The sequence below is a fragment of the Haliaeetus leucocephalus genome, unplaced genomic scaffold (assembly GCF_000737465.1).
Source record: "Haliaeetus leucocephalus isolate CR32 unplaced genomic scaffold, Haliaeetus_leucocephalus-4.0 Scaffold473, whole genome shotgun sequence".
Taxonomy (NCBI): Eukaryota; Metazoa; Chordata; class Aves; order Accipitriformes; family Accipitridae; genus Haliaeetus; species Haliaeetus leucocephalus.
The window spans coordinates 2361384-2386805 of NW_010972909.1; the positions used below are offsets into that span (position 1 = coordinate 2361384).

Sequence of the window (25422 nt, forward strand, 5' to 3'; positions counted from 1 at the left end):
TTATATTCTGGGTATCTCTGACCGCAGAGGGAGTGACGCACGTGCTTGGCGGAGCTGGAATGTGGAAGTTGTCAGGGCTGGCTCCGAGATGTGTCTCCCTGGGCTGATGGCTACGCTGGGACTCGAGTCATTGTCTTCCACCGTGGGGAGCTGGGGCTCAAGAAGCTCCCAGGCTCACTAACCCTGTGCTGTTACTTGTAACTGATAAAAGCGGTACTCCTAGAGTACTGTTATCTACGGGTTACCTATAAGGACAGGATTGCACAAATATGGTTATTAGGTATTCAAAGCTTGCTTAAGTAGCAGCTTATTTTAATAGTAAGATGATGCTCTTTCATAATATTTTACTAGTGAGTTCATTTACTGAAGTGCAAAAGGAATGTAAACTGTCTACTACAGAGGAGGTGCAATTTGCTTGATTTGCCCCTGTCCCCCTGCCCTGGCGATTTTAAAACACTTCATGCTAGGGATTCCTTATTGCGCTTTGTCTTTCTTCAAGGCACTTTGCCACTTGACAGTATTTGACAGGAGATGATAAACATGGAGGTAATACAGAGCACAGCAGGCCACTTACTTCTGTGTAACTGTTGAATGTTTTAGGTGCCCTAATAAGCCCTGTAAAGCTGAGTAATTAGTTTTTTAAACACACTGTCAAAAGTAAATAGTGTGTGTATTGTCTCCTCCTTCTCTCCCCAACTCAACCTTTGAGTAATTTCAATATCCTAAATTTAGTTGTTACAATTTCATGCCAGCTCCATGTTTCCTTCTGGCCAGGGAAAATACCCTTATGTTGCAATACAATGCTGGGAACAGTAATAGTTATTTAGATGCCAGTACTGCTGGGAGAATGACATCCATTGTATCCCTTGAGTTAGTTCTAAAATTGGTTCTAATGGATGCGGGAAAAGAATCCAAGCAGACTGAGAAAGAGAAGTACATCAGCACTTGAGTTTGGCTAACTCGAATTAGGAAGGTAGGAACAAAACCTGAGTATTTAAGTACAGGTAGGAGAGCTAGGACAGGGATGAAAGCATTAGTTCAGACTTCAGCAGCAGGGTTCACAGAAGAAATGACAGATGGTAGGATCATTTAAATAGAAAATGGGTCTTCCTGAATAATTTTGTGCTGTTTGGGCAGTGGGCTTGCCAAAGAAAAAAGTTTAATTGTCTGACGGCATCCAGGTTCCCAAAGTGATGGTTCCTCACTTTGTACTGAACAGGAGAAATGTGGTGGGTAGACCTCTCTTTCCTTTACTCAGTTGGACTTGCTAGTAGATAACCACTTACCCTAATAAACAAAATAGTCCACTTAAACTTGTTATAAGAAAAAGTAAGGAGCATTTACTTAATTTCTGTGAAGTATATGCTGTATGAGCTATGTAAATACGGGTTGTATCATGTAAAAAGTTTCATCAGCCCCACTTGGACTTTGCTACTCCTGAGTAGTGCAGCCATTTCAAGTCATGCTGGTAAAGCCTTCAGAGAGGAAAAAAGTATCATCCAAATTAAAATTTGGTTGTGAAGTGGCAGCCCATACTGCTAGCAAAATGACTGAGTGGTAAGTAGGGTTGCATGTGAGAAAAGAATGTAGAGTAGAAAATGTCAACTGTCTTGCATTTACAAATGACTCTTGCTCTTCCTATATGTTCCTGAATGTACCTAGTAGAGAGAAATCACTATTCCTAGTACTCGTGGCCAGAAAGTGTCAATAGTATGTTTTGGACAGTGCTTTTTTAATGTATATTTTAGATAGTGCTCTTGGAAAAATGGGCTAAGGCCATAACATGGCCATAACTTTTGGCCATGATGTTAATTTTACTATGGCAATGTGCCTTTGCTCAAGCCCTTAAGGTTTGGGGCTGCAGTTGTAATTGAGGATGTAGTGTTTGCCAGAACAGAAGTGAATGATTTTCAGTCTAACACTTGACTATATTTTGATATGATACAGAAATTCCCTGTGAGGAAAGAGGAAGAAAATATAACAGGTGTCCAATTTTTTGTGATGATACAGAAATGATAGGAAATACATGAAAAGTGCTGCTACATACCAAATAGAAACCATGTATTTCATGTATATAAATGATGGTTATACCAGAATCAGCACTGTGCTTTGTTTGCGATTATAAAGCATCGATAAAAAGTTTCATCAGCAGAGCCTATTACTTATTTAAAAGGAACTCTTTCAGTGAAGCTATCATTAAAGTTTTCTCTGCCACTTTTAAACCCCTTTTCTCCATCTCTGGAAAAGAAAACTGAAATCTTGGACTTGCTGAATCCATAAGTAAATGGCCTGTTCATCAGTCTTGCTCTGTGCCATGCTGTGGCAATAAACTGCAAACAGAAAACTCAAATTGACATCTGAACTGAAGAAAGTGCCTGAAAGTTTGGAGAAAACCAACAAACAGCGATATTGGTTAATCTAATAAAAGATGTTACTTGTAGGAGAAGCATACCTCATTTACAGGCATGTCGTAGATGTAATCTGTGAGCCTGAAGTGGCTGGCCGTTTTCCCTTAAATCGTCTTTCCTGTAACGTGGTCTCAGGCACAAGGCCTATGAATAAGTTACCATGGAGAAAACTAGGTTGTGAACTCAGGCTTGCAGCACTTCAGCTACGCTGTAGTAATTGCCTGTGTGTGTGCTTTTGCCTCTTCGTAAAAGTAGCACAGTATACTCTACCCCCACTGAATTTACTTGGGTTTAGTGTGTACACAGGCTGGTTATTGTGGAACAGCAAACGTGCCCCAACTTCACGTGGGTGCCCTTGTGCTCAGAGGTGACTTTAGATGTCACCTTTCTTCTAAACCACTGAACACGGGGGGGGGTTTCTGCTAGTATGTGCTATGTCGTGTGGATGAATATCCATGCACTTTTGCCTAAAATAAAATAAAGATTGCCAGGAGGCTAATCTTTATTACTAGTAATAGAATCAATTAAATGAGTTTTATCTTGTAGATTTTTGTGACGTTTGTTTTTTTTTTTAATTGCATTTAAAATAAATTGAGTTTGTTTGTTCCTGCTGTCCCTTTTCTCTTCCATCTACAGCCTAGAAAACTTTGCATCTGGTGGCAAATTTCAACCAAACTTTGCAGTGGGAGAGAGATACGAAAGGTAGTTAAGATCCTGTTATTTCAAGGAAGATGTGTGGACAGGTAAAGTTGAGACTTTCTCAATGCTTTGCATGCACAAAAAAATTGAAGTGACAGCTTGCTGTTGCTAAAACGGAGAAGTCCTACTCTGTCCTTTCCTTCCCTCTCTTCTGCCTCTGCTGGCACTAGCTCTAGTTTTTGATCGCCTGGTGCTCTGATTCCTTTTGCTACCCTAGAGGAAAAAGCAAACCACTGGATTAGTTCTCTGTGGTTTTAGTGAAGTGAATTGGTTTTTGTGCAAAAGCTGTGGTGAGGCATGTGATGAGGAAGATGGGAATTGGACCTTCTCTTTTGTGGAACATGTATGTGGGGGTTGGAAGGAAGAAGCTGTTGATTTGGCTCTAGCTGTCTTATGAACCTTTATTAGATGTCTGAGAATCTGTGTGGGAGAGACTGTGTCGATGCTCAGTCCTCAACGCTGATGGCAGGCTCCGCTGCTGCCTGCCCTGCTGGCATTTGGTATTTGAGGGTGAGAGAAGGGGAGGGATGTTCTGGCGGTGAAGTCATTAGGCCGAGGGACAGCAGTTTCCATGTGGTCTCAGATAAATCATTTAATCTCTTGGTGTCTCAATTCCTCATCTTATAAAATGACGTTAGTCTTCTGGCCTTTGGGTTTGCAGAGTACTTAGGATAACGGGGTCAGTTGTAGCCTGTGGATATCATGTGCTTATGTAATCAATGATGGTGGGTCTTGGGTCTCTCTTGATGTGTTTTCCAAAAAAAAAAAAAAGTTGCTGCAGAGTAAATACAACTTATTGCATGACACAGGACCCTGTGAACTACCCCATCCATTTTTCTAGCCTTGTGCCTACTTTTATACTTCCTACTTTTGTTGCAGGAAGCTGGCCATACAATATTGCAATTGTGTAGTCAAAACCGCTTCTTTTCGATATTACTTCTGCATTCTAGAAGTGAAAAACCAGTGGGGAGATGGACTGGGTGGGACCTTGGCGGCTGCTTTTAGTTGACAAAGTGCAGCTGTGTGCTTTTCTTCAGAGTATGTTGTGTGCCTTTTTCCCTACCTGAAGCTTCAAAAGAAGGGTATCAGTAGACGTGCTTCCAATTTTATGGCAACCACTAGTGACTTTTTGAAGGTGTAGCACTGGGCAATCTCATACTTCCAGAGAGGCATATCTAAGTAACTGCAAACTGAAATCTCAGTACATGCACATGGTGCACTATTTTCTCCTTTTGGACGTTCAGGTTTCTAACAGTCCAAATGAGGAAGTATTTCTGATTTCTTTCTGTTTTACTTCTTTTCAAATGGAAATTTTAACTTGGAGATTTTTTGCATTACCGAGACATTTGTGTTTAGCAGCAGTCTTCAAATTCCTGGCCATGATCAGGCTCCATTGTGCTAACTGCTGTATGGATCATACAAAGTGTGGGGCAAAAGTCGTCACATCAGAGAAGCTGCAAGCTTCAGTGGTGCAAAAAATTGTGTGCACATTATTGATTATGTATAGCCATACGTATGTGACAGGAGAAAGCTTTAATGATGTGTAGAAATCTTTGCAGGATCTAGTCCTAAGGAAAAATGAGGCTCAATAGGAAAGCAGAAATATCATAACCAAATACTGTTTTTATTGTAATAATAATAACAACAACAAAATCCCCTCTGAATCACAATTTCTTCTAATGTAAATTATGTGACCTTAACAGGTGGAAATCTCTTAAGAGTGTGGAGTTTTTGTCTTAGAATTGTAGCAAACTACATTTTTATAGAAGCCTAAATGTCTAGATTCTTCTTAATGTTTGGGGTTTTAAGACAAATGGCAGAGGAACAAAAAAGGAAGGTGATTTATATATCCTGGTGAGTACTGTTTTACAGTTAATAGCTTACACTGCGTTAGGAGGCTGAGGTGCAGTATTCATACTGAGAGCATATTTGAGCTCTGCGGTCAGAAAAGTTGCCTGTGAAAAGATGTGACAAGATGAGAGTCTTCAGCCCATCTGTCGCCCATGCAGAAGTAAATGATCACATGGTACTGACTCCAAAGTAGAGGGAAAATCTGCTGTTACAGCCAACATTCCTTGCCACAGTACAAATATGTTCTTTGCTCACATAATAGCTATTCAGTTTGCCTACAGTCATTGTGTTCCCCCATTAAAGTTCAAAGGAATTGAAAATACACAGTCGACAAAGCCAACTTTTGTCTTGGAGTGAATATGTATTTTATTACAAGGTGTTTTATCAGTGAGATTTTTAGAAAATAAACTGGTCTGTGAAAAAGATCATGTGGTCATCCACATTTGAGCTTAAAGATTTCTGGGTGAGTAGCAGTGATTTTATTTTTTTTTCTTTTTTACTTCAGCTTCTTTATGGTTGACTTTTATTAATTCTATGGTATATGCCCTTTTCTTAAGGGTGGCCTGGTTTCCAAATCTGAGTGTATAAATTTTGATGTTTCCCAACTGAGGTGTTATTAAAACAAACAAACAAAAACCCCACAACAAAACAAAACAACCCCCCAAAAAGCTATTTTGACTCTTCAGGGTTTGTTGAAAATGTAGTCTTTACTTAGTCTTCAAGAATGAGAGAGGAAGTACACAATTAAAATTCAAAGCATTTAGTCAGTAAGAGCCCTGTAAATCTGATTGCCTTACTTGTTTGGAAGTCTTTTAATGCCTTTTTATTCTACTGCACATACAGGTGCAATTATTTCTTTTCCGTATGTCATATTAAAGCTGTTCTGCATGGAGAGTATATGGAAACAAGCTCTCTATCTCAGCTAATAGCAAGTTGCTGCCTCCAAACTTGTGCAAGCAATAACAGTCAAGAAAGAAGACTCGGTCTTTAGGGATGTAATTTCATCTGTTTCTTGTGTGGATCTTTTTTTGGTCCTTAGGATGCCTGAAGGTACTGGCAAAACAATCTCCCCATGCAAATAGCAACAAGAAAGGCGACTGTAATAGTTAACCTGTGGCCACTGAGGCCAGACTTTATTTAAGAAGCTGGCTGGACTGGGTAGCTTCTACCCAGGAGCTTTAGAAATGCTTGATGAGGCAAGTCGTGGGGTTGATCGTTTTTAAATACTCTTGGAACACAGGAAAATTCCTGGAGACTTGAAAAACACTAGTGCTTTTTAAGCTAAAACTAATGCTGTCTTAATGAGGGTAAATGAAATGACTCAATGCTATTATATTAACTGTAACCATAGTCTGCTCAAATTGAATGAGGAATAGAAGAGCTGAAAAAGTTTTGCTGTTGGATTAAATTTATGAAGAGGAGTCTCATGAAAAATGAGGGTAGTAAGAGCAGAAGTTGGGAACAGCTGAAATGCTCTAAATTGCAGGCAGCACAGGTGATTTTTGAAGGATGGGAGAGGGAAAAACAGTGTAGTTAAAGCAGTGTGAAGGGAGCTGTAGGCAAAAAGATAACCACATTAAAAAAAGGGCAAAAAGAACCTTCTGTTAGGAGACCAAAAGATCACAAACTCTAGCAGGTTAAATATGAAATCATGAGGACACCAGAGTAGAAATTCCTTGAAAACAGCTTTCTGCTAGCATATACTTAATAAAAGCTTTTTAGACTCTCCAGAAGCTTGCTGAAGAGTCTGTGGGATTGTCTTCAGACAAGAATTTCAGAAAAGCAAAATCAATTACTTGAATCAGCATTTGCTACAAAAGAAGTATGTCATTCTTTACAAGGATGAATGAGAAGCGTTCACAGAAGAGGTTTTAGAAAAAATAGTGATGTACACGGTAATAAACCTCCAGAAACACGTACCAGAACCGGGAACGCCTCTGTAAAGTTGACAAGCTATTGCTAATCGTGGTGTGTAATCTGTTGCTTCATTTAACCTTGCTCTCGGGAGAAGAGGTGATGACGTGTGCAATACTCTTAAAAAGGGGTTTGCTGATTAGTAGGTCCGGCAAAGGGGTAGCAATTATAGAAGCAACTGGATTGTTAGAGGTGTAACCATTATACTTTGTAGAAGAATTGACTTGGCTTTTAAAGAGGGAAGTCAGGCCTCAGGTTAGAGGTATTTGAAGGTGTTACAGAGGTAATCGGAGAAATTAAGTCTTCTGCGGGAGAGAAGACTGATCAGTGGGGTTCTTGATCTTGGAAAGGCGGTGGGAGGAAGTACACCCCGCTCTAGATTCTGTTGTCTCACAGCACAACTACTACAGAGTAGCAAGTGTGAAGCAAGTGAAAAGAGTTTTCTTCATGCTGTGCATAAATAAGCATCTTCCTTACTACCACAGGATACTGTAGAGATAAATGTATACCTTTCAAAAAGGATTAGTGAAATTCAAGTATCATAGCTTCACTGAGCACAGTATTTTGTGCCTGAAATTTTTATTAATAACTTTTGGAGGCAGGAAGGTTGTCGTAGGGGAAGAACAACTGATAAAGATACTGTGTTCTAAATGTCCGCTGTTGTCAAATGTTGGAAGCAGTATTCTGGGCAAAGTAAAATTCTGGTCTGATTAAATAAGGAGTTACTTTTAAAGTCCTCTCTTATATTCCACAGAAAGATTGGTTAGCTGATGACAGCAACCCTTTCTGCCCTTAAAATTAGTAACAAGACCACAGTATCATGTGCTTTGCTGTCTGTAATAATAAATTAACAACTGTGGACCTATTGATTTTCTTTTTGTAATGTCTGCTGTTACTGGTTGAAAAGGTGATTGACAAGTGGAAATACAGAAATCAAAAAGAAATATTAATACTTTTCAGGTTGGAAAGCACTCAAGTTGTTGTTAGGATTGTCAATTAAAGCAGCAGAATGAAACTGGTGGGTTAGTATGTTCTGTATGTATGTAGAATCAGTATAGCATGTAAAGCATTTTTTTCCAAGAACTTCACTTCTAGTCATAAAAATGCTTTTTAAACTAAAAGCTTTCTTCTGCTCAGTAGGATGTGATTTGTTGGAAGTGTATGTTGACCTGGAACCAACAAGGAGATGACTAAGTAGGAGGAAAATGGTTTTAACATGCCTCTGCTTTGCCAAGAAATATGGAAACAATAACAGATTTGTCAAGTCTGTGGGTCAGCTAGCCTTGTAGTGATATATGATATTTCTCTATGCATGACATACTTGGTGTATTGGGTTATTTTTTTCTAAAGCACCATTTAGGAGCTGAAATGTGAATCTTTCTTTGTCCCAGTTGCTGTTTATCACCTTCATGGGCATGCTGTTTGTTTATCAGATGTATCCAGAGTAGGTGGGAGATCTTGACTTCTCTCCATCGTGGCAGGCACGTAACATGGTCTGTCTTCGTATTTGTTTTATGGTGTAATTTGATAGCCAAGACTGTGCATGTTTGGCAGTTGCCAAAGCATTTTTGGTCCATGCGCTAAAGCTCTACAGTAATCCTTCTCCTGTTTCCCCATTTTTGTTTTCCCCAAGCCACGACATCTTCCATGCCGCCTTTCCTTATCATGCTGGGGTATGTCGCTTCACTCATGTGCTAAGCGGTCTCTTCTCGAGGTTTCAAATGGTGCAAAGATGATTCCTGCTGTGCCTCCTTCTTTGGAAGAGAACCAACAGCTTGAAAAATGAGTATTCAATTTAATAAGAAATTAAAACTTCAGGTGCTGTTTTCTTCCCATTTAAGAGCAGAACCGTGCTCATGGGGGGTGGGGAGTAATAATCACACAGACAAAATCAGAGGAACACCCTTTCCTCAGTGAAGAGGTAGTAGCTCAGCAGTTAGTTGCTCTGAGATGTGCTGGTGATCAGGTTCAAGTCTGGCTGTTTTGGGAGTAAGCCTGAGCCACTCGGTTACCTCTGTCTCTCCCCCTTTTGGCACTTGTAAGAGTGACCTAATAAATGTTTTGTTGCAACAGATATGATCTCATATCCTTTTACAAACCCTGGATAGACCAGTCACTGAGGGATGGCCCCGTTCAGTGGAGAGTTCAAAGTGTGGGACAAGGCTTTAAGAAGGAAGCAGTGATTTTCCAAGAGGTGGGTTGTTTAATAATACCTGGAGGTTCACAGCGCTGGCCATCTCTCTGCTCTAAAAATCAAGCTTTCTCAGTGCTCAATTGCTAGAGGCTTTTAGATATCTCCTCAACTTTCTGCTAGTATAGGAACAAAGGATACCAGCAACACCCTTTTAAACCCCCCCTACCCTTTTCTGTGTCTCACTGATTCTGGTTCAGGGTTTTTCCTGTGATCTCAAGTTTTTCATGGGTATAGGGAAGTGTGCTGCTGTCTCTTAAGTGCCCACAGAAGAGGTACTGCGTTAAACCTGTTTGGGCTTACTGCCTGCTGCTGCGGAGATGAGGAAGGGAAGAGATCTGGATTCCGTGGCACGGGGGGGGTCCTTTCCAGCCCTGCATCTCTCTGTTTCTACTCCCTGGGCTTCCCTGGTAAAACCTTTCAGGGATCTGAGTGGTTGCAGTCCCTCTTCCATGAAGTTTCAAGATGACTTATTGTTGCCATGTGCTCTTCTGGAGCAAAGCTACTGATTTGCTAAAAAATAAAGTGCAGCAAATCAATAAAACCATAGAATCTTAGTGGTTTGGGACAGAAGGGATGTTTAAAGATGATCTAGTCCAACCTCCGTGCCATGGGCAGGGACACCTTCCACTAGACCAGGTTGCTCAAAGCCCCATCCAGCCTGGCCCTGAACACTTCCAGGAATGGGGCATCCACAGCTTCTCTGGGCAACCTGTTCCAGTGTCTTGCCACCCCCATGGTAAAAAATGTCTTCCTCATGTCCAATCTACACCTACCGTCTTTCAGTTTAAAACGGTTGCCCCTTGTCCTGTCACTACGGGCCCTGGTAAGAAGTCTGTCTTTTTTACAAGCCCCCTTAAGTATGGAAAGGCCACAGTGAGGTGTCCCTGGACCCTTCTCTTCCCCAGGCTGAACAACCCCAACCCTCCCAGCCTTTCTTCACAGGGGAGGTGCTCCAGCCCTCTGACCATTTTCGTGCCCTCCTCTGGACTCGCTCTAACAAGTCCATGTCTGTCTTGTGCTGGGGACCCCAGAGCTGGACGCAGAACTGCAGGTGGGGTCTCACCAGAGCGGTAGAGGGGGGTGTTAATGTTAAGAAAATGTTAAGATTTATAGAGTGGGCAATAAGTAGTTACTGGGAACAACAAAAAATGGTGGGTCGACTTTTTGACAATGGGAATTTCTGCCAGGTGGATGGCTGCATGGCCTTTTTCATGCTGTGGTTTACTTTTTCTTTTCTTGCAAGTTGAAACTCGAAGCTGAATTGTTCTCTGGCATTGTCATCATGAGCCTAGAGGTCTTTGGAGAAGCTAATTCCTTTGGCTTCTCCCTACTGCATCACCCAAAATAATACCATAGTCTATCTTTAAGCAGCATATGCTGTTTGTTTTTTATCGCTACTCCAAACATTTGTACTGGATTGTATTTCCATCTCTGCCTTCTTATGAAGGAATTCCAGCTGAACAGTTAACGTCTCCCTTCACTTGCGCTTGTGTTTTTCTGGATAGTGAATTAGAGGCTCCTTACAGTTTATTAATTTTGCTTTTAGCATTATGTAACCTGTACAAGGTTATAAGTACATAATACAAGTTTGAGTAGCGTGTTCCTTTATAGCTCATTTTACAGTCCTTGGGCCTATTCTGCTTCAAAATTCTCATAAGCAGTGTAAGTTGGCCAAAATACACACTTATGTTAATTACGTCTCTTAAATAGAGTCTAATTTTCTTCCTCCTCTTGAAGTTGGTGAGAGATTAGTAATAAAAGAAAATTAGTTGGTTGATAACATCATGTATTTGATAGGTGCAGAAACAGGATAACTGCCTCAGGTGTATGGTGAACTCTTCATTCCTATGTGAACATTCAACATACAAAAAGTTGACAACATTATTTGAACATTTATCCTGTCAAAATAATTTTATAGAAGATTGGAATTAACAAACTGAGGAAGCACTAGAACATAATGTACACATTTAAGAAAAGTCCTATTTCTTTCAGTGGGTTTGCTCCCATTAAAGTTTTGCTCTTCAGCTGAAAGTAGGCTTGAAAGATTTGCGATTTATATTGCTGGACCTAAGATTTTGTTTGAGATGATTCTTTTTAAAACATAAAAAAAAAAATTTGGCTATTGCTAATACAGGGGTTTGAGACTAAATAGTGAAGTGTCTATTTCCTCTGCTGACCTCTTGACTCACACAGCGCAACTGTAGTGGGCAACAAGTCAGTAAAACAAAATTATCTTTTTTTCCCCCCTTAAGATGAGGAAAGAAAAGGTTTTGTGCAAAGAGTAATTGAGAGCATCCTGAGAGAATAAAATGTTGAGTGTTGATGAAAAGTAAACCTACTTCACGGTATCTGATGAAGTTGCTGTCCTGGTTTTGTTTTCATTTCTGTCTGCAAATGTTTTCAAAGGTTTAACTTTCTCAAATTCATTAGATGCTTCTGACTTACATCTTGGTTTCTATCTTGTTCTTGTGTTTTGGCAAGAACTCGATGTCACCAGTTGGAGCTTCCAATAGGCATGAGGGCCATCCAAAATAGTTTCCATTTCCCACTGAGGTACATTCTTAGAAGAACTTTTCCAATCCAAATAACTGGCATTTATTACTTTTTAATTGCTTAGTGTGATACTTGCTTACATTTGCTGTTTTAATGTCTTTTCCTGTCTGTAAACTGAGAGTCCCAAAGGGCACATGCGTGCAGTCACTGAATTCAGTTTACATAGCTTGACGGATGTTTTGGGAAAAGCAGATTGTGTGTATGTGCTGGTTGTCACAGATGGAGTCCCAATAAGAAAAAAGTTGTGCTAATGCTGAAGGAAAATGAAATGAAAGTAAGTAAATGAAATAGCAAAAAAAGGGCGGCCTGAGTTTAGCATAATTTTTTCCAGCAGCTTTGGGGAAAGTATGGCACACGCATGCTTGAGCTCAGCAAAGGTTCTCAAGTTGTGCTATGTAGGCAACAAACAATGGGCAGGAGAAATTTCTCCGGACAATTTTGCTCCTCTGCATATTACCAGTGTCCCAATTTTAAGTCTAATACCCTTTTTTGGTGAGGTTTTTGTGAAACCTGTTCATGCAAGTAGGTAAGGATCTTAATTCCATATTAACAAAAAAAAAGAGAAGAAAGTATATTGCTAGTCTTTGAGATTGTAAAGAAAGATCTTAGAAGATGAAAGGGTTCTGAATCCTTAAAAAAGGCAAGGTAGGCAAAATGTGGACATTTCGCCCCTAGTAATTTAACTTAGGTGGGTCATTTTTTATTCAGGTTTATTTCGGGGCATCAGTGAATTTTTAGAGCTCTGGTTTTGACAGCATGATTCTAGTGAAAACAGTTTGAGTCCCATGCCCATATGGGAATGCAGATCTCAACTCCCTTCCCTTCTGGCATACATAAATGAGGAGGGGGTTCATTTTTTACCATTTAGGATTGTTTGTGGAGGAGAAGAAACAGGACTAGCTTTACACAGCGTATCGCTGAAAACCAAGCTGAGGTGCGTTAATGGACCTGCATTTAGAGTCTGTGTTTAAGTTCTTTCGGGGGGGGCTAAGCTGTATGGCGAACTGTTCTTTGCACTGCTATAAATCCTAAACATCCATAAATCTTCAGTCTGCACCCTTCCTACTTTTAGCCTTCACTGGACTGTTATGTTGCTGAAGTCTATTCAGTAGACTAAGATCCTGAATTAGTTTTTCATTACCCCTTATAAAGCTTTTTTCTGGGTTTGTTCTGCTGCCTCTCAGCTTGCAGCTGAACCAGTTCCGTGAAGAGTCAGATTAACTCTGGTCCTTCCCTTGCCTTGTAGGACTCCTCAGTGGGCAGACCTCTCCGACCAACACCAAACTGGAAAAGCTGGACCCCCAGCAGGTGCTGCAGCTGTGTCTCCGGTACCAAGATCATCTTCACCAGTGTGCAGAAGCAGTTGCCTTTGATCAGAACGCACTCGTGAAGCGGATCAAGGAGGTACTGCCTGCAGCGTGCCTGCTTCGGTGGGGAAGGGCTTGGGGCATCGGCTTGGCCATCGTGTGCTATGAATGCAGGTGCTTGCTGTAGATAGCCGTGGGTCACTTGCAGCGGTCAACTTCAGAGTAAACCCTGTAGAGAAACTTCGCGGGTCTGCACTTCAAGCAAAGTTTCCTGGCTTTCATTGTGGTTACTGTTAGGTGGTGTGTTTATTGGTTATAGATAGATATAGATATGGATATAGATTCCTGGCTGTAAACAGTGGCTGTTCCTCTGGTATGGCAAGTACTGCAAGTAACTGTTGAAGAAGTAAAAGATGACTGGAATTTTTAAAGGTAGCATTCCTTATTTCGGTCTGTATAGCATAGATTTTATTATGCCTCATGGTTAGGCTCTAATTAAGGAAAGAAATGGTTATCTTAATATCTATGGTTGGAGAAGGTAGTAGTTCTTCCTTTCTTCAGTGGGTTTGTAGAGCTAGACTTTGTTTTCAGAGCCCATAACGTGCTGTCTCTTCTCTGATCCATATGGCAAAAAGATCTTCCTGTGCTGCTGTTCTTATCACTAAACCATCACTTGAAAATCACTGATCTACTTAGATATTGAATGATACTGTTGGGGAGGAAATTAATTCCTGGGGTGAGCATCCTGCAATGGGATTGTCTTTTTCATGTGTAACTACTGATCTTGGAAGCAGTAGGATGGCTGACAGTTTTGGTTTTTTTTTTTTTTTTCATGTCAAGACAGACTGGCATGAGAGGAGATGCTGTTTGAGAATGTTCTCTCACATACTCCCAGATGTGTAGAAGAACTGGTGAATGCTGCATATGTCAAAAGTCTCTATGAGACCAAATACCTTTCAATGTCAAAAGAAAAATTTTTGAACAGGTGGTTAATTTTTATTCATGCAGTATAAACAATGACCTTGATTCGTTGTTGCTTTATTGGCTTAGAGTTAAGAAAATCCCACATGACAAAATGGATAATAAATTTGATTCATGGGCTGTTTTGAGAAGCTGCTGTCATCATGAAGTTGTAAGTCCAAAGTAACGTGGGAGCCATTAAAAAGGCCTTTTTACTTTGGTGTATCAAGATCTGAGGCCAGCTATTACACAAGATGTGAAGATATTTGCAGATGTTGGTGACTCAGATCACACAATCTCAGAAATGGGATTTAATTGCCAGCCTAATGACAGTGTAGTGCATTAATCCAAGCAGATTGTAATTCTTTTGGCTGTTAAAGTGTGAGAGGGAATATCGACATGATTTAAAGTCATGGTAGACACCACCAGTGCAATCTGCATTAGTTGTATTTGCCTCCTATAGGGCAAGTGGCAGAGTGCCTTTCAAATTAGCTATGGTGATGTTTTCTTCTAGTTTGTAAGGCTTATGGGTTTTTTTAACATAAAATAAATAGAATGATGATACTGATATTGTCACTAGCTTCTTTATTACAGACTCCTCTCTGACAAAGTAAAGAAGGAATGGGCGACTGTAACTCGGGCAACTGACAAGTCAGTTGGGTTGGTGGGTTTTTTTTGGTCACAACACTTAAGTAACTTCAGATGCTTTCAGTTCCTCTGCCAGATCTGGTGGGTTTTTACTGTTCATTTTCCTAATAATTTTTAAATGTTTTTCTTGCATTGGCTGTTCTGTGTGTGTGTGTTCTGGAGGAGCCGGGTGGGACCCACTCAAATCATTCTTTCCAAATTGTTTGGGCTCTCCTTGGTGCACTAAATTGAACCGCTGTTGACAGTTGTTGACAACGAGGGGTGCAGCTGAACTAGAGCAGGGTATGTCTCTCCTTACAAGTGTAGACAAAGGAAATCGCATTTGGCTGCACCCATTTGTCAGCAATGATTTAGTTCCGCCATGTAGACAAAGCTTTGACCGCTGCTAAAGAGTAAAAATGAAAGAGAAAATGAAGTGTATTGTGAAAAGCATAATGTGTGCATGAGCTGGACAGTAAATTCTTTTATCCTCATTTTGGTAGTCAGTATTTCCCTTTTCCTTTCTTTAACTCTGTAAGCATTGAAGTGTTTTCTTCCAATAACAGACTTATCAAGTGACTGATGCTTTTAGCTTTCCTAGAAAATGTTGGTAAGCTTCAGTCCCTGATTCCCTACCATTTGTCTGAGGTATGTTCACCTTTCAGACTGTCACTGACTGTACTCAGTGCAGTAATAGTCCTACTGTATAGTATGCTACAGTCGTACTGCCTGCAGCCAGGATTTTTTTTTTTAGTCTTTCCTTGACAAAATGTCCCAGGGCAAATATCTTTTGTGTGGCCAGAAAAAAAGTTTCCTGTTTTCTGGCAAAACTCAAAAGTACTGTTGTAAATTTATTGGTCCTCGATAACTCATAATTGACTATGGTGGTTTGTAAATTGGCACACAATCTGAATTAAAATGGGTCTGAATAGGAAAGAGAATAAGCTAAGGAAAACAGAAACATTGTATGACAGTAGTTACTGCAGATCTAAGTAGACCCATCTGTGCGTTCCTTACTTTGGGGACCAAACCAGTCTAGCTTTGCTCTCCATTCCATTTCCCAGTTTAGCCAGAATTTCTTTGCAGTGTGTTGGCTGGATCTGTATCTGCTCCTAAACGTAGAACCTGTGCAGCTTCCAGGTTGCTGTGACTGTTCTCTCTCAAGAAGAAATACATTTACCCAAGCATTTCCTTGAAGGGGAAAGAATTGAAGATGTGATTGAAGATGGTTGTCTCAACTGCCTCTCTTCAGCAGTTACACTTACTCATACCCGAACTGTTGGTTTTGGAAGGGATTGATTTTTATGACAATAGGCTTTGTCTTCACTGCCAAAAAAATAAAGGATGTGCTTGCATCTTTTTAGGGAAAAAAAATAACCACTATGCATTAAATATTATGTTTCATATTAATTTTTGGCAGCTGACTCACCATCTGTTGCAATACTGCATTAATTTCAGGACCACTGAAATATTTAGGATTCCTTTTAATTTTTTCTCCTTATCAGTTTGAAAAACAACAGAACAGCAATTTGGGATTTATGTATGTGTTAATCCAGGGCTATGGCATCTCACAAAATTTGACAGTTCTCAAGAAAAAAGCCTGTGTGCAGCATTTTCTGGGTAATTCATCTATACTTTGGTATTTTGTAGGATGAAAATTTTTAGATTATTGGATGAATCGCCACATTATTGACTTCCGGGGACATTCTGTTCAGATGGGTCTGGGAACAGGATCTAGTCTGTGTACTGATGTTATGTTGGACCCATGTGAGCTTGTTATATGTGTATGTTAGGAAAAAGGTGCATTTTTAAAACCCAGTAGATAGTGTGTTACAAAATGCTAGGGTATAAAAGGCGATTATACATAGTTAACAGGTTAAATTGATCTTGCCTGCACCTTGGAGCTTTTGCCACAAAATGTTTAATGATGGGGACAGAGTTGGTGATGTGCCTTAGGGAGAATGTGATTATTTCTTGTTTCTGTGGTGGGTTTAGGGTCCTAGCTGTAGACAGGAGGTCTTAACTTGCTGCATCCCACATCTGCATCTGCTATGACAGTGCTGTAGATCTGCATTATAATTAGTATGAAGTTTTAAGCAACTCCAGTTGCTGTTGGGTTTGAGACCTGCATGTGATTTCTTCGCCAGGAGTGCCTGCCTCGGTTTTGCGATCTGTAAAACGGAGGGTTTCTGCCAAGATTAGTTTGAAGGCGAATGTTGACCAGCACTAAATACTAGGTATGACTTGGGGGAAAGAAGGAAATGAAGCAGGGAGAGGGCTACTTTACATTAAGTCCTTATCAGTGGAGGATACCTGTTTTGGGTGGCAGGAAGAGAATTTGGAGAGTCATCTAATTAGGGAATGGTGAGTTACAGGGAATGGGAAAGAAGTAGAATAGGTAAAGGCTGGGGAACAAGAGCTAAATTTTCAGAAAGGGCCCATGATTTTGTGTGCCTCCAAAATTGTCTAGTTTCAGTGCCTTAAACAAACCTTATTGTTCATGAACAAGGTGCTAAGCTTCTCCAAAATCGCATCTTTCAAAATATCTGAAGCTGGCAAAAATTACTAGTCACACTTGAAAATTCAGGCTTAGCTTCTTTCTATGAAAGCCAAAGGGAAGCTGAAAGCCATCTAAGCTCCTTTCAAAGAAGCTTTGAGTGAAAAGATCTTCAGTGTTTCTTATTAGACTTCCAATATTGGCAAAGGGGACGTGCTTCTCAAAGTATCCTATGTGTACCCTTAAAGGCAAATGTAGTTCCTAGATTAACTGTGCTTAGAATGTATTTGAAAGTCGATCATTGGGAGGGCTTTTATGCTTTGCCCTAAAAACAACTATCAATGCAGTGTTATCTGTAGCTTTAATTGCCATAGGAATCCCAGACTGACAATAATTCTGAAAACAACACTTTTTACAGTACAAAATAAAATTAAAAATATCTCAGTCTAAGATGATACACATCTTTGGGGACCCCCCCATCTTCAAATGTAATAAACATTACTTTTATATTCTTAATAGTTAAACAACTTTTGTCCAGGCAGGCATTAATATATCACTAATTGGTTTGCCACATAGCAAATTACAGTGTATGGCTTGTTTCATACCTGTAAATTCATCTATGGGAATAGCTCATTGTTTTGAACAAATATTCCAGAATAAGATGTGTATGGATTTATTTTTTTATGTTTGTTTGGTTTTGTTTTTTTTCTTTACCGGCTTGCTGCAAAAAGTAATTGTAATGGGGTTCTCTAGTATGTAGTTAGGATGTCCAGAAATACATCTCTTAATATTTGGCAAGTAAATAACTTTTGAACCACACATACACCACATCGTGTCTCCCAATGTATTTCAGCTGTTTAAAATTATGGATAGGAGTTAAATATAAGCAACAGACTAAAAAAAAAAAAGCACTTTTATACACAAGCATTATATACAAGCACATTGTAGCTTATCCCATGTATTTAAGACTCATAAATTGTGATTCAGTCATTCATGTCACCATGTGTGTGAAGTAAAACATGCCCAGCAATTTGGGGATTTAGGAATTTCAGTTTATTTTTTGTGAATGCTTTGTGACTTTTTGACCTTGATTGCATCTATGCTGTTTCTTTGACATCGAGCGTTAGTTTTATGGAAGAGACTTGTCACCTACTGGCAAAACGTGCTGGGGAATGTGGCCTGCCGAGGTCATCAGGGTGGCTTTGTTCCACCCTGAGGGGAGGATGGGTTTGCTGTGGGCAGGACCCCTGGCTTTGAACCCCTCTCCTTAGAGGTGAGAGGGCTGGCAGTGGTAGGGACAGCTTGTAAAGGTGGAAGTTCCTGGTGGAAGTTAAAGGACAAGGTACCTTGAAGGTGGTGATAAAGGGAAAAGCTGCCTAAGTGGGGGATGCTGTTCCATCACTAGGAATGAATGAATTCTGGGCCAGAAACCTTGGAAGGACATTGTCTGGCTGGGGGCTAGGTTGTTGCAGTGCAGGATCCCATTAACCAAGGCTGCAATTAGACTCGGGGTGTATTTCTGCTGCAAGCATATATAGTTTCTACTGGTGATGCGCCACAGTCACTCTTCTTAGCTCCATTCCTCTCTAGGCAGAAAGATTTGGAGTGTCTGGGATTCATCCCGTGCTCCAGTCACAGTTGACCAAGTGTCCCTTCAGAGAATGGACTCGAATGAAGGGGAAGTTTCATGGAGGTGATTTTTGCTAGATCGTTGGTTGAGTTTGTTTTAGTAGTCTGCTGAGAGATGTTTGTTGCCATTCCTGTTAGTTACCGTTTCCCTGTAGGTGGTACCAGATCTGAGTTTCCAAAACTATTTGTGAAACCTGCCCTGAGAATGACACACCTTCTGACTAAACTGAATTAGGCCAGCAAAATATGAACGGCCTTGCCAAGCCCAAAGTGTTTCTTCAACTTCAGGCCTTTGCTTCAAGGTCTATGTACTCATATGGATCGGACCACTAAGTTACCTTTTGTCCCATTAAAGGGAAGGGTTCAGAGGATCAAAAGTAAGGCTGTTAATTGAAGCCTGGCAAAAGTGAAAATGGAGGTGTTGTTTCATTTTGACACAACATATAAAGAGTTTCTAGATGAGGCCGTGTTAACTTGCAAGCAAAATTGAGCCTTTTGGTTCACAGACTTAAATTAGCAATGCCCCAAATCCAGGGACAGAGGCCTGAGAATTCCTTGGAATGTAATATTTCTGAAATGGGGAAGAACCTGAGTTGAAATGACACTTGTATTTTCAAGGAATTTAATGCCATGCTGCCATGCTTTTTAGAAAAGCTAGGGAACATAGTGTTCTGTGAGGAAATCGGTACCTTAAATACAGTCTTTGGTGTCTTGGAATTATGAGGACTGTGGCACTCTATCAGGCTCTTTGTTCCTCCTCTCTTCTGTGATGAAGTGTTATTTATAAAGACTGGAATCTTAACAGGCACCATCATGCAGAAATAAATGTACAGGGTTGTTAAGCTGGAAACTTACCTTCATATCCTCTAGTTCATGTTGTTCGTTTTTCTCCAGCCTGATGTGCAAGTAGCTTGAATTCTCGAGTGGTGGGGTGATGTCCTAAGGAGCCAGCATCAACATGGGAAACTGCTTTTGGAAAAGCTTCCCAATTGTTACTTTAATACATAGAATCAATGGCTTGCTGTCTATGCCTGAGGCAGATGGCCAGTGCTCTGTGGTACACAAACTTTATGAAGTGATCTAGCAGTTATTAAGGAAGAGGAAAGATTGTTTGCACTTGTGACAGCCTGAAATCTGTTGCACTGCTTCATTTGGTGTTATAAAAAAGACCAGTCCCTCACTCCTGGAATATATGTGTGAAATCGGTTCCAGCACATTTCCTTCTCTTGTGCTTTGGTTTCTTACGGCCTTTTAAGAAAAGATCTAAACTGGAATCCTTTTGACTCCCAAATTTCCAAGAAAGAGTAGAAAATTAAACTTAAACAAGCATCTAGCATTCAGAAAGTTTTGTGTTATTATAGAACTTAAGAGACTGGCACTGAAGGTCGGAAGTCTTAGTATGCTAAGGCTTACATTAACACTTCCATCAGGATTACTGCATCGAGTTTATGATTATCAGGTACCAGAAGGAATAGAATTTGGTTTCTTCTCACAGCCTGTTTAAATTAAGAAATTGAGTTTCTTATTCTAGCCTTCTTTTTCCAGGTGGGAAAACCCCCAAACAATAACAAACAAACAAAGAAAGCACCCACCCCACCCCAAAGCATTGTAGATCTTCAAATAGGAATAAGTATTGAAGTCCATTCCAGAGTTGGCAGACTTGATACTGAATTTGGGCATGAAACAGATTTGAGATATGAAGAAAGCAAGTATCAGCCTGGGGGTGTGTCACACAAGGTATTCCCACGAGAAACAGGAACATATCGATTGCACAAGGCTCTGAGACAATCTCGTCTGACACATTGTGCGCAGCTCTCGCAATGTTCAAGGAAGGCAAGTACGTAGTACAACAGAAGGGCTATAAGGATGTCTGGAGAGTGGAGAACCTTGCGGGGGGGGAACATGACTGGAAAAGCTTTACTTGTTTGGCTTAGTCAAATGAAGACCAAAAATGGTACAATTTCTCTTTCTAAATAAGTCTGGGGTTAACGTAGGTTGAAAATGGTCTTCTCCCTCCCTGCTCGATTGTGTTGATACAGGAAAAGTCACTTTACAGGCTTTCATTCTTAACGATTACCTCCTGTTTCAAGGTCAAATTGTAATTTTCAAGGTGTCAACTCTACCCCTAAGTGAGAATTGGGGGAGGAGAAGGAGTCTGGGGCGGGGGTGTCAGTAATGTTAGCTAAAAGCCGTTCAGCAGTTTGATGTTCTTTTTAGATAGGTTTGCAACTCCAAATATTTGCAAATAATACTGGCTCTGATGACTTAAAGATGCTAGATGGTAGGCTGGGGGAGCGGGGTTGACCTTGTGTTAGCAGCCCTATAATTAGCATTCTGATAACAATCAGATGTGATCTGCAGAGATGACTTCATGTTGAAAGTATTACAAAGCCTTAGTGCAAGTAATCTGTCCATCTTGCTTTTTATGAAGGGTAGGGTTTCCTTAATGTTTCTGTGCCATTGGGGCATGAATGTTTCTATATGAGAACATTATTAGCCATTATTTCAACACTGCTCTAGAGGTATGAAACGTATCATTTACTAGTAATTAATTCATATGGGTGTTGTTTCTGACTGGATGTGTCATCTACCTCTAGAAGCCTGAATAAAATGCTGAATTATAGTATGGTAGAATACCCTTTAATCCAGTGTATGAACTGTGCCATACTGTGGTGTAGTGGAGAAGAAACAAGTTGTGGGGTTTTTAGTTTGTTTGTTCTGGTTTTATGTCTTTACTGGAAGAAAAAGTGATGTACTTGCAGAGCAATTGCTGGGACTGGCAAATTATCTAAAAGATAAAATCCCAAATCAGATTAATTTCAGCTAAAAAAGGTGCTCAGGTAGTTGTTATAAAACTTTCCTTTTGCTTAATCCAGTCCATAGAATTTAATTCTTGCTTATGCCTGACCTAAGCTACATGGGAACTGAAGATGAACTACTTACTTTTCAATTACAAGTTCTCCTGCCAGGTCATAGCCCAAATTTTCAAATGCCTTCTTGCTTTTGATCAATTTGTTCTAGAGACCCATTTGTAGAAATAAACAAGGAGAGAGAAATACTCAGCCTTCTGTGAATGCTCAGGGTGGGTTAGAGTTACCACTGCTCACTCACTGAACTTTTGTCTGAATCGTTGATGGTTGGTGGTGGTATGTACTCTTGTTATTTTGAACAATAGCCTATAGCCTCAGAAGAGCTTGCTATGGAAATGATCTACAGTGCTTAGGATTTCCTTGAGGCTTTCCTGAAGCCAAAGACTTACTATCAGATGTTGTGACCTCCAGAAAAGTGCTGGGACTTTTGAGCTTGAGCACTGTGGAAGTATGGTGGAGTCAGTCTTGAAAGTAGCTCTTCTGGGAATGAAGGGGTACATCCTCCCCTTCTCATCATGACTGGGATGTACTTGGCTCATTTCATGTTCTGTTTGAACATGAAAGAGCTGATAGAGCTTCAAAAAGATCTTTCAGAAATTTTTCAGGTTATCAATGGCTAACATTGTTAGAGCTGACATACCTTTGAGTTTCCCTGATGAGAAGTTGTTGATTTGGACTTTCATATGAGAACTGCGGCTGCCAGGGAAAGAGCAAAAGCTTCATCTGGGCTATCAGATGTCCAGAAATCCCCGATTCCTGATTGCTGGGCTTGTGCCCCTGCACATCTTGCGCTTCAGCTTCCTTGTGTGTATAGAGGCCATATGCACAGCACATGGGAGGTAGGTCTGATGCAACCAGATGTGTTGGACTGGCTGTGTAAGTGCAGCAGGGTGCTTGAACCCATCTTTGTCTGCAATTCCCCAGACAAAAAAAAAAAGAGGGTGTCCCTAATAATCCTTTTACCACTTCACAAACTGTAGGAAACGGTTAAAACTCGGCTCCTTTGCATTCTCTGAGAACAGGTTTAAGAGCTTTTTCTTCTTAAGTAGTGTTCTTTTCTAGAAAACGCTTTCTTCTATTGTGTCTAACCCTGACTTAATATGGGAAAGGTAGCATCCCCTTGTGAAAAATTTTGAAAGACCTTTTCTGGGATACCTAGAAAAGAAGACCTATGGCTACCAGGTCCCAGGTATGAAGCTGAGAATAATATCAGATGGCTTGCAAATATAATGATGCTTACTATTTTAGATAGCACCTTTTCACTCTGAAATGACAACGGTGGTGTTTTCTGAGAAACTTCTCATTAATGACGGTGGTCACCACTTTAAATCAAAGCTCATTTTTGATGGGAAAACCAACTTGCTTAAAGCTAGTCATTCTAACATGTTGAATGTACAGAACTGAAATTTATAGTAAAATGAAACCCTAAGGGTGAATGACATTTATAAGTGCTGTTGTCCTGTAATATTCCAGCTCTGGCTGGATATGGGAGAGTTCTGAATGAGTAATATGGCAGCAGTGTAAAATCAGGAAATGAGGGAATTGAAGGCCATGTTTTGTAGCACAATTATTAGGTAGTCTGAAATAAGAGTTGTGCAAGTTATCATTTAGGCAACAGATCACTCTGTTACAGATTTTTCCTTCTCCAGGGACAGCAAATTAAAGACAGGTTAGGAGTTTCTTATTAATTTCTGTGGAGTTTTACTCCACAAAAGAGAGGTTTTGTGAGGATGTTGTACACACAGGTTCATTAATCTTATGTGTTGTCTCGGTGGCTTTTTGTTATTTATTTTTCTTAAACTTTGTAATTTAGGAGAGCTATGGAAGTATTTCTAATGCTTTGAATATAACATAGTATTTTTTAGTCATGATACATTTTACAGATGACTTTTTAGATGGATGCAGATTGTTCTATGAAAGCAATTGAAAGCTCTAAAACATGTTCTTACTAGTTAAAGTCAATAAGCTAGAAATTACTATAAACTTTTCTAAACTTGACAGTTTAGAAAACTTACTGATAAAATCAGATAATTTTTTTTTCTTTCCCCCAAGAATCTTGTTGTGCATTTAAAAGTCTGATGGCCACAGCAAACACTAGGTTAGGATCCAGGAACACATGCAGTGGGAGAGATGGTGCTTCTCTTCACATAGTGGTCCTGCCGCTTCTGTGACTGTCAGGCTGACAGGTCAGTCAAACAAGCTGGTGGACAGAAGACCAAACCACTGAAGAAGAGAGAGCCTGGAAAGACCAAACTTGTTTTGTTCTCCCCTGCAGACTTACGTGCAGAACTGAGCCCGTGATCATGCAGCTGATTTGGAGGAGGAGGGTGGGACTGCTGCTTTGCAGCCTGAGGTTGTGTTGGATTTTGTGTAATGTGAAACTGTGCCCTGAGTTTCACTTGCTTATGTTATGGTTTAGCTGTTTTGAGAGGGAAGGAAGATAAATAGCTGTGGTGTTGAGGAAAATGTAAGTGAAGTAAGTCCAGTAGAACAGGACTGTGATATGAGATGTATCCAAGCTGGAGAGCTGGCTACAGCATCTCTAGCACCAGATTCCAGATGGCTGCTGGTTGTCAGGCTTTGCTGTCCATCTTCTCCCACCTCTGTGAAGTGGGGCCCTACTTTTTCAAGCACTTGGAAGTCTACTGGTTCATTAGTGCTGGGTGAGAGGTAGGTATTGTTTTAATTGTAGCTTTAGGACTCTTAGTTGGTGGGGTTTTTTGGTTGTTTTTTGTTTTTTTTTTTAGCAACAGGTAGTGATAGCAGTCATAACTTAAGCTTGGGGAGCTGCCAGTTGGCAGAAGGATGCTGGTAGCTCTCAGGCAGGGAAGGCTCAAGTCAGAGCTGAGGGAGACGTGGGCTGCGGAGGTCAGACCGCAGGGTAGCGACAAACACATCCTGTCCAATAATGCAATATGCAGGAAGGTGGAAAAGCTAATTTCAGGAACAAACCTTCTGATTCATTTGAATTCTGAATGCTTTTGTGTAACACGAGGCCTCCCAAAATAGTTACATCTTGATACTACAGACACAGCAACCTATCTTACACTATTGTGTATCTATTCTAGCTCTAAGGGACCAGGTGTGATTTAGCTGTAGATCTTTTGAAGTAGGGGCCCTGATGTGCCTGTTAATATTATTAAACCTCAATGTTAGAGCCAGTTAGAATGGTTACTCTTCATTCTCTAACTTGATTGCGATCCATGCAATGCTTAGAAAGAATAGCCCTTGGCAATTTTTTATAGCAATGACAAATTACAGAGGGAGCAAAAGGAACATTTTGGCATGGCATTTGGTCTTGGATGTGATAAGCAAGACGTAAACACAAATTGTAATTGTTTACCTGGCAGTGGCGCAGAGGGAGGGTACTCGCAAGAGCTGTGCTCATGACTGGTGCTGAAGAGAAGGATGGGGGTTCCTTGGCTGGGCATCTGTTTTCTGCCCTGGCAAAGATGCTACCCAGTAAGTTTAGCACTTACCAGTGTGTGGGATGAGTGGGAGAAACAGAGGATGTTCCCGTCATCAGGAAGTCATCATGATCTATTGTGCAAACTTTGCGTGACATTATCAAAGAGAGAGGGGAAGAATAAAAAAAAAAAAAGCCATTAATTGAGCACATTTGTTTTCAAGCACTACAGAAAGAGGAGCTGTCTTCAGTTTTAAGTGCGTTGATTGAAAAGTATTTTCACACCAGCACATCGTGACTAATATTTCATGCAGTCGTGTTCCCGCCTGTCACTTTCTGATGTGGTTTTTGTGCAGCTGCAGGAAGGAGTTAATTTCACCCCAGCCAGGCACCTGACAACGTGGAGGGAAAGGCCACTTGTGCTCGGAGCACTGTTCTAGCAAGTGAACTTTCTGGAGTAAGGATTGTACCTTAATTGCTGTGGGTTTTTGAGTGGCAGCCATAGGG

General features: G+C 40.5%; 1 protein-coding gene across 1 annotated transcript in view; it reads left to right on the forward strand.

The window, feature by feature from the left end:
* The window catches only part of LOH12CR1 (loss of heterozygosity, 12, chromosomal region 1), a 76530-nt gene that overhangs the window by 42456 nt on the left and 8652 nt on the right, over window positions 1-25422 (forward strand). The window contains exon 3 of the mRNA XM_010575306.1: window positions 12866-13023. Within this exon, the coding sequence (XP_010573608.1) occupies window positions 12866-13023 (158 nt within the window). The remainder of the gene's footprint in view (window positions 1-12865; window positions 13024-25422) is intronic.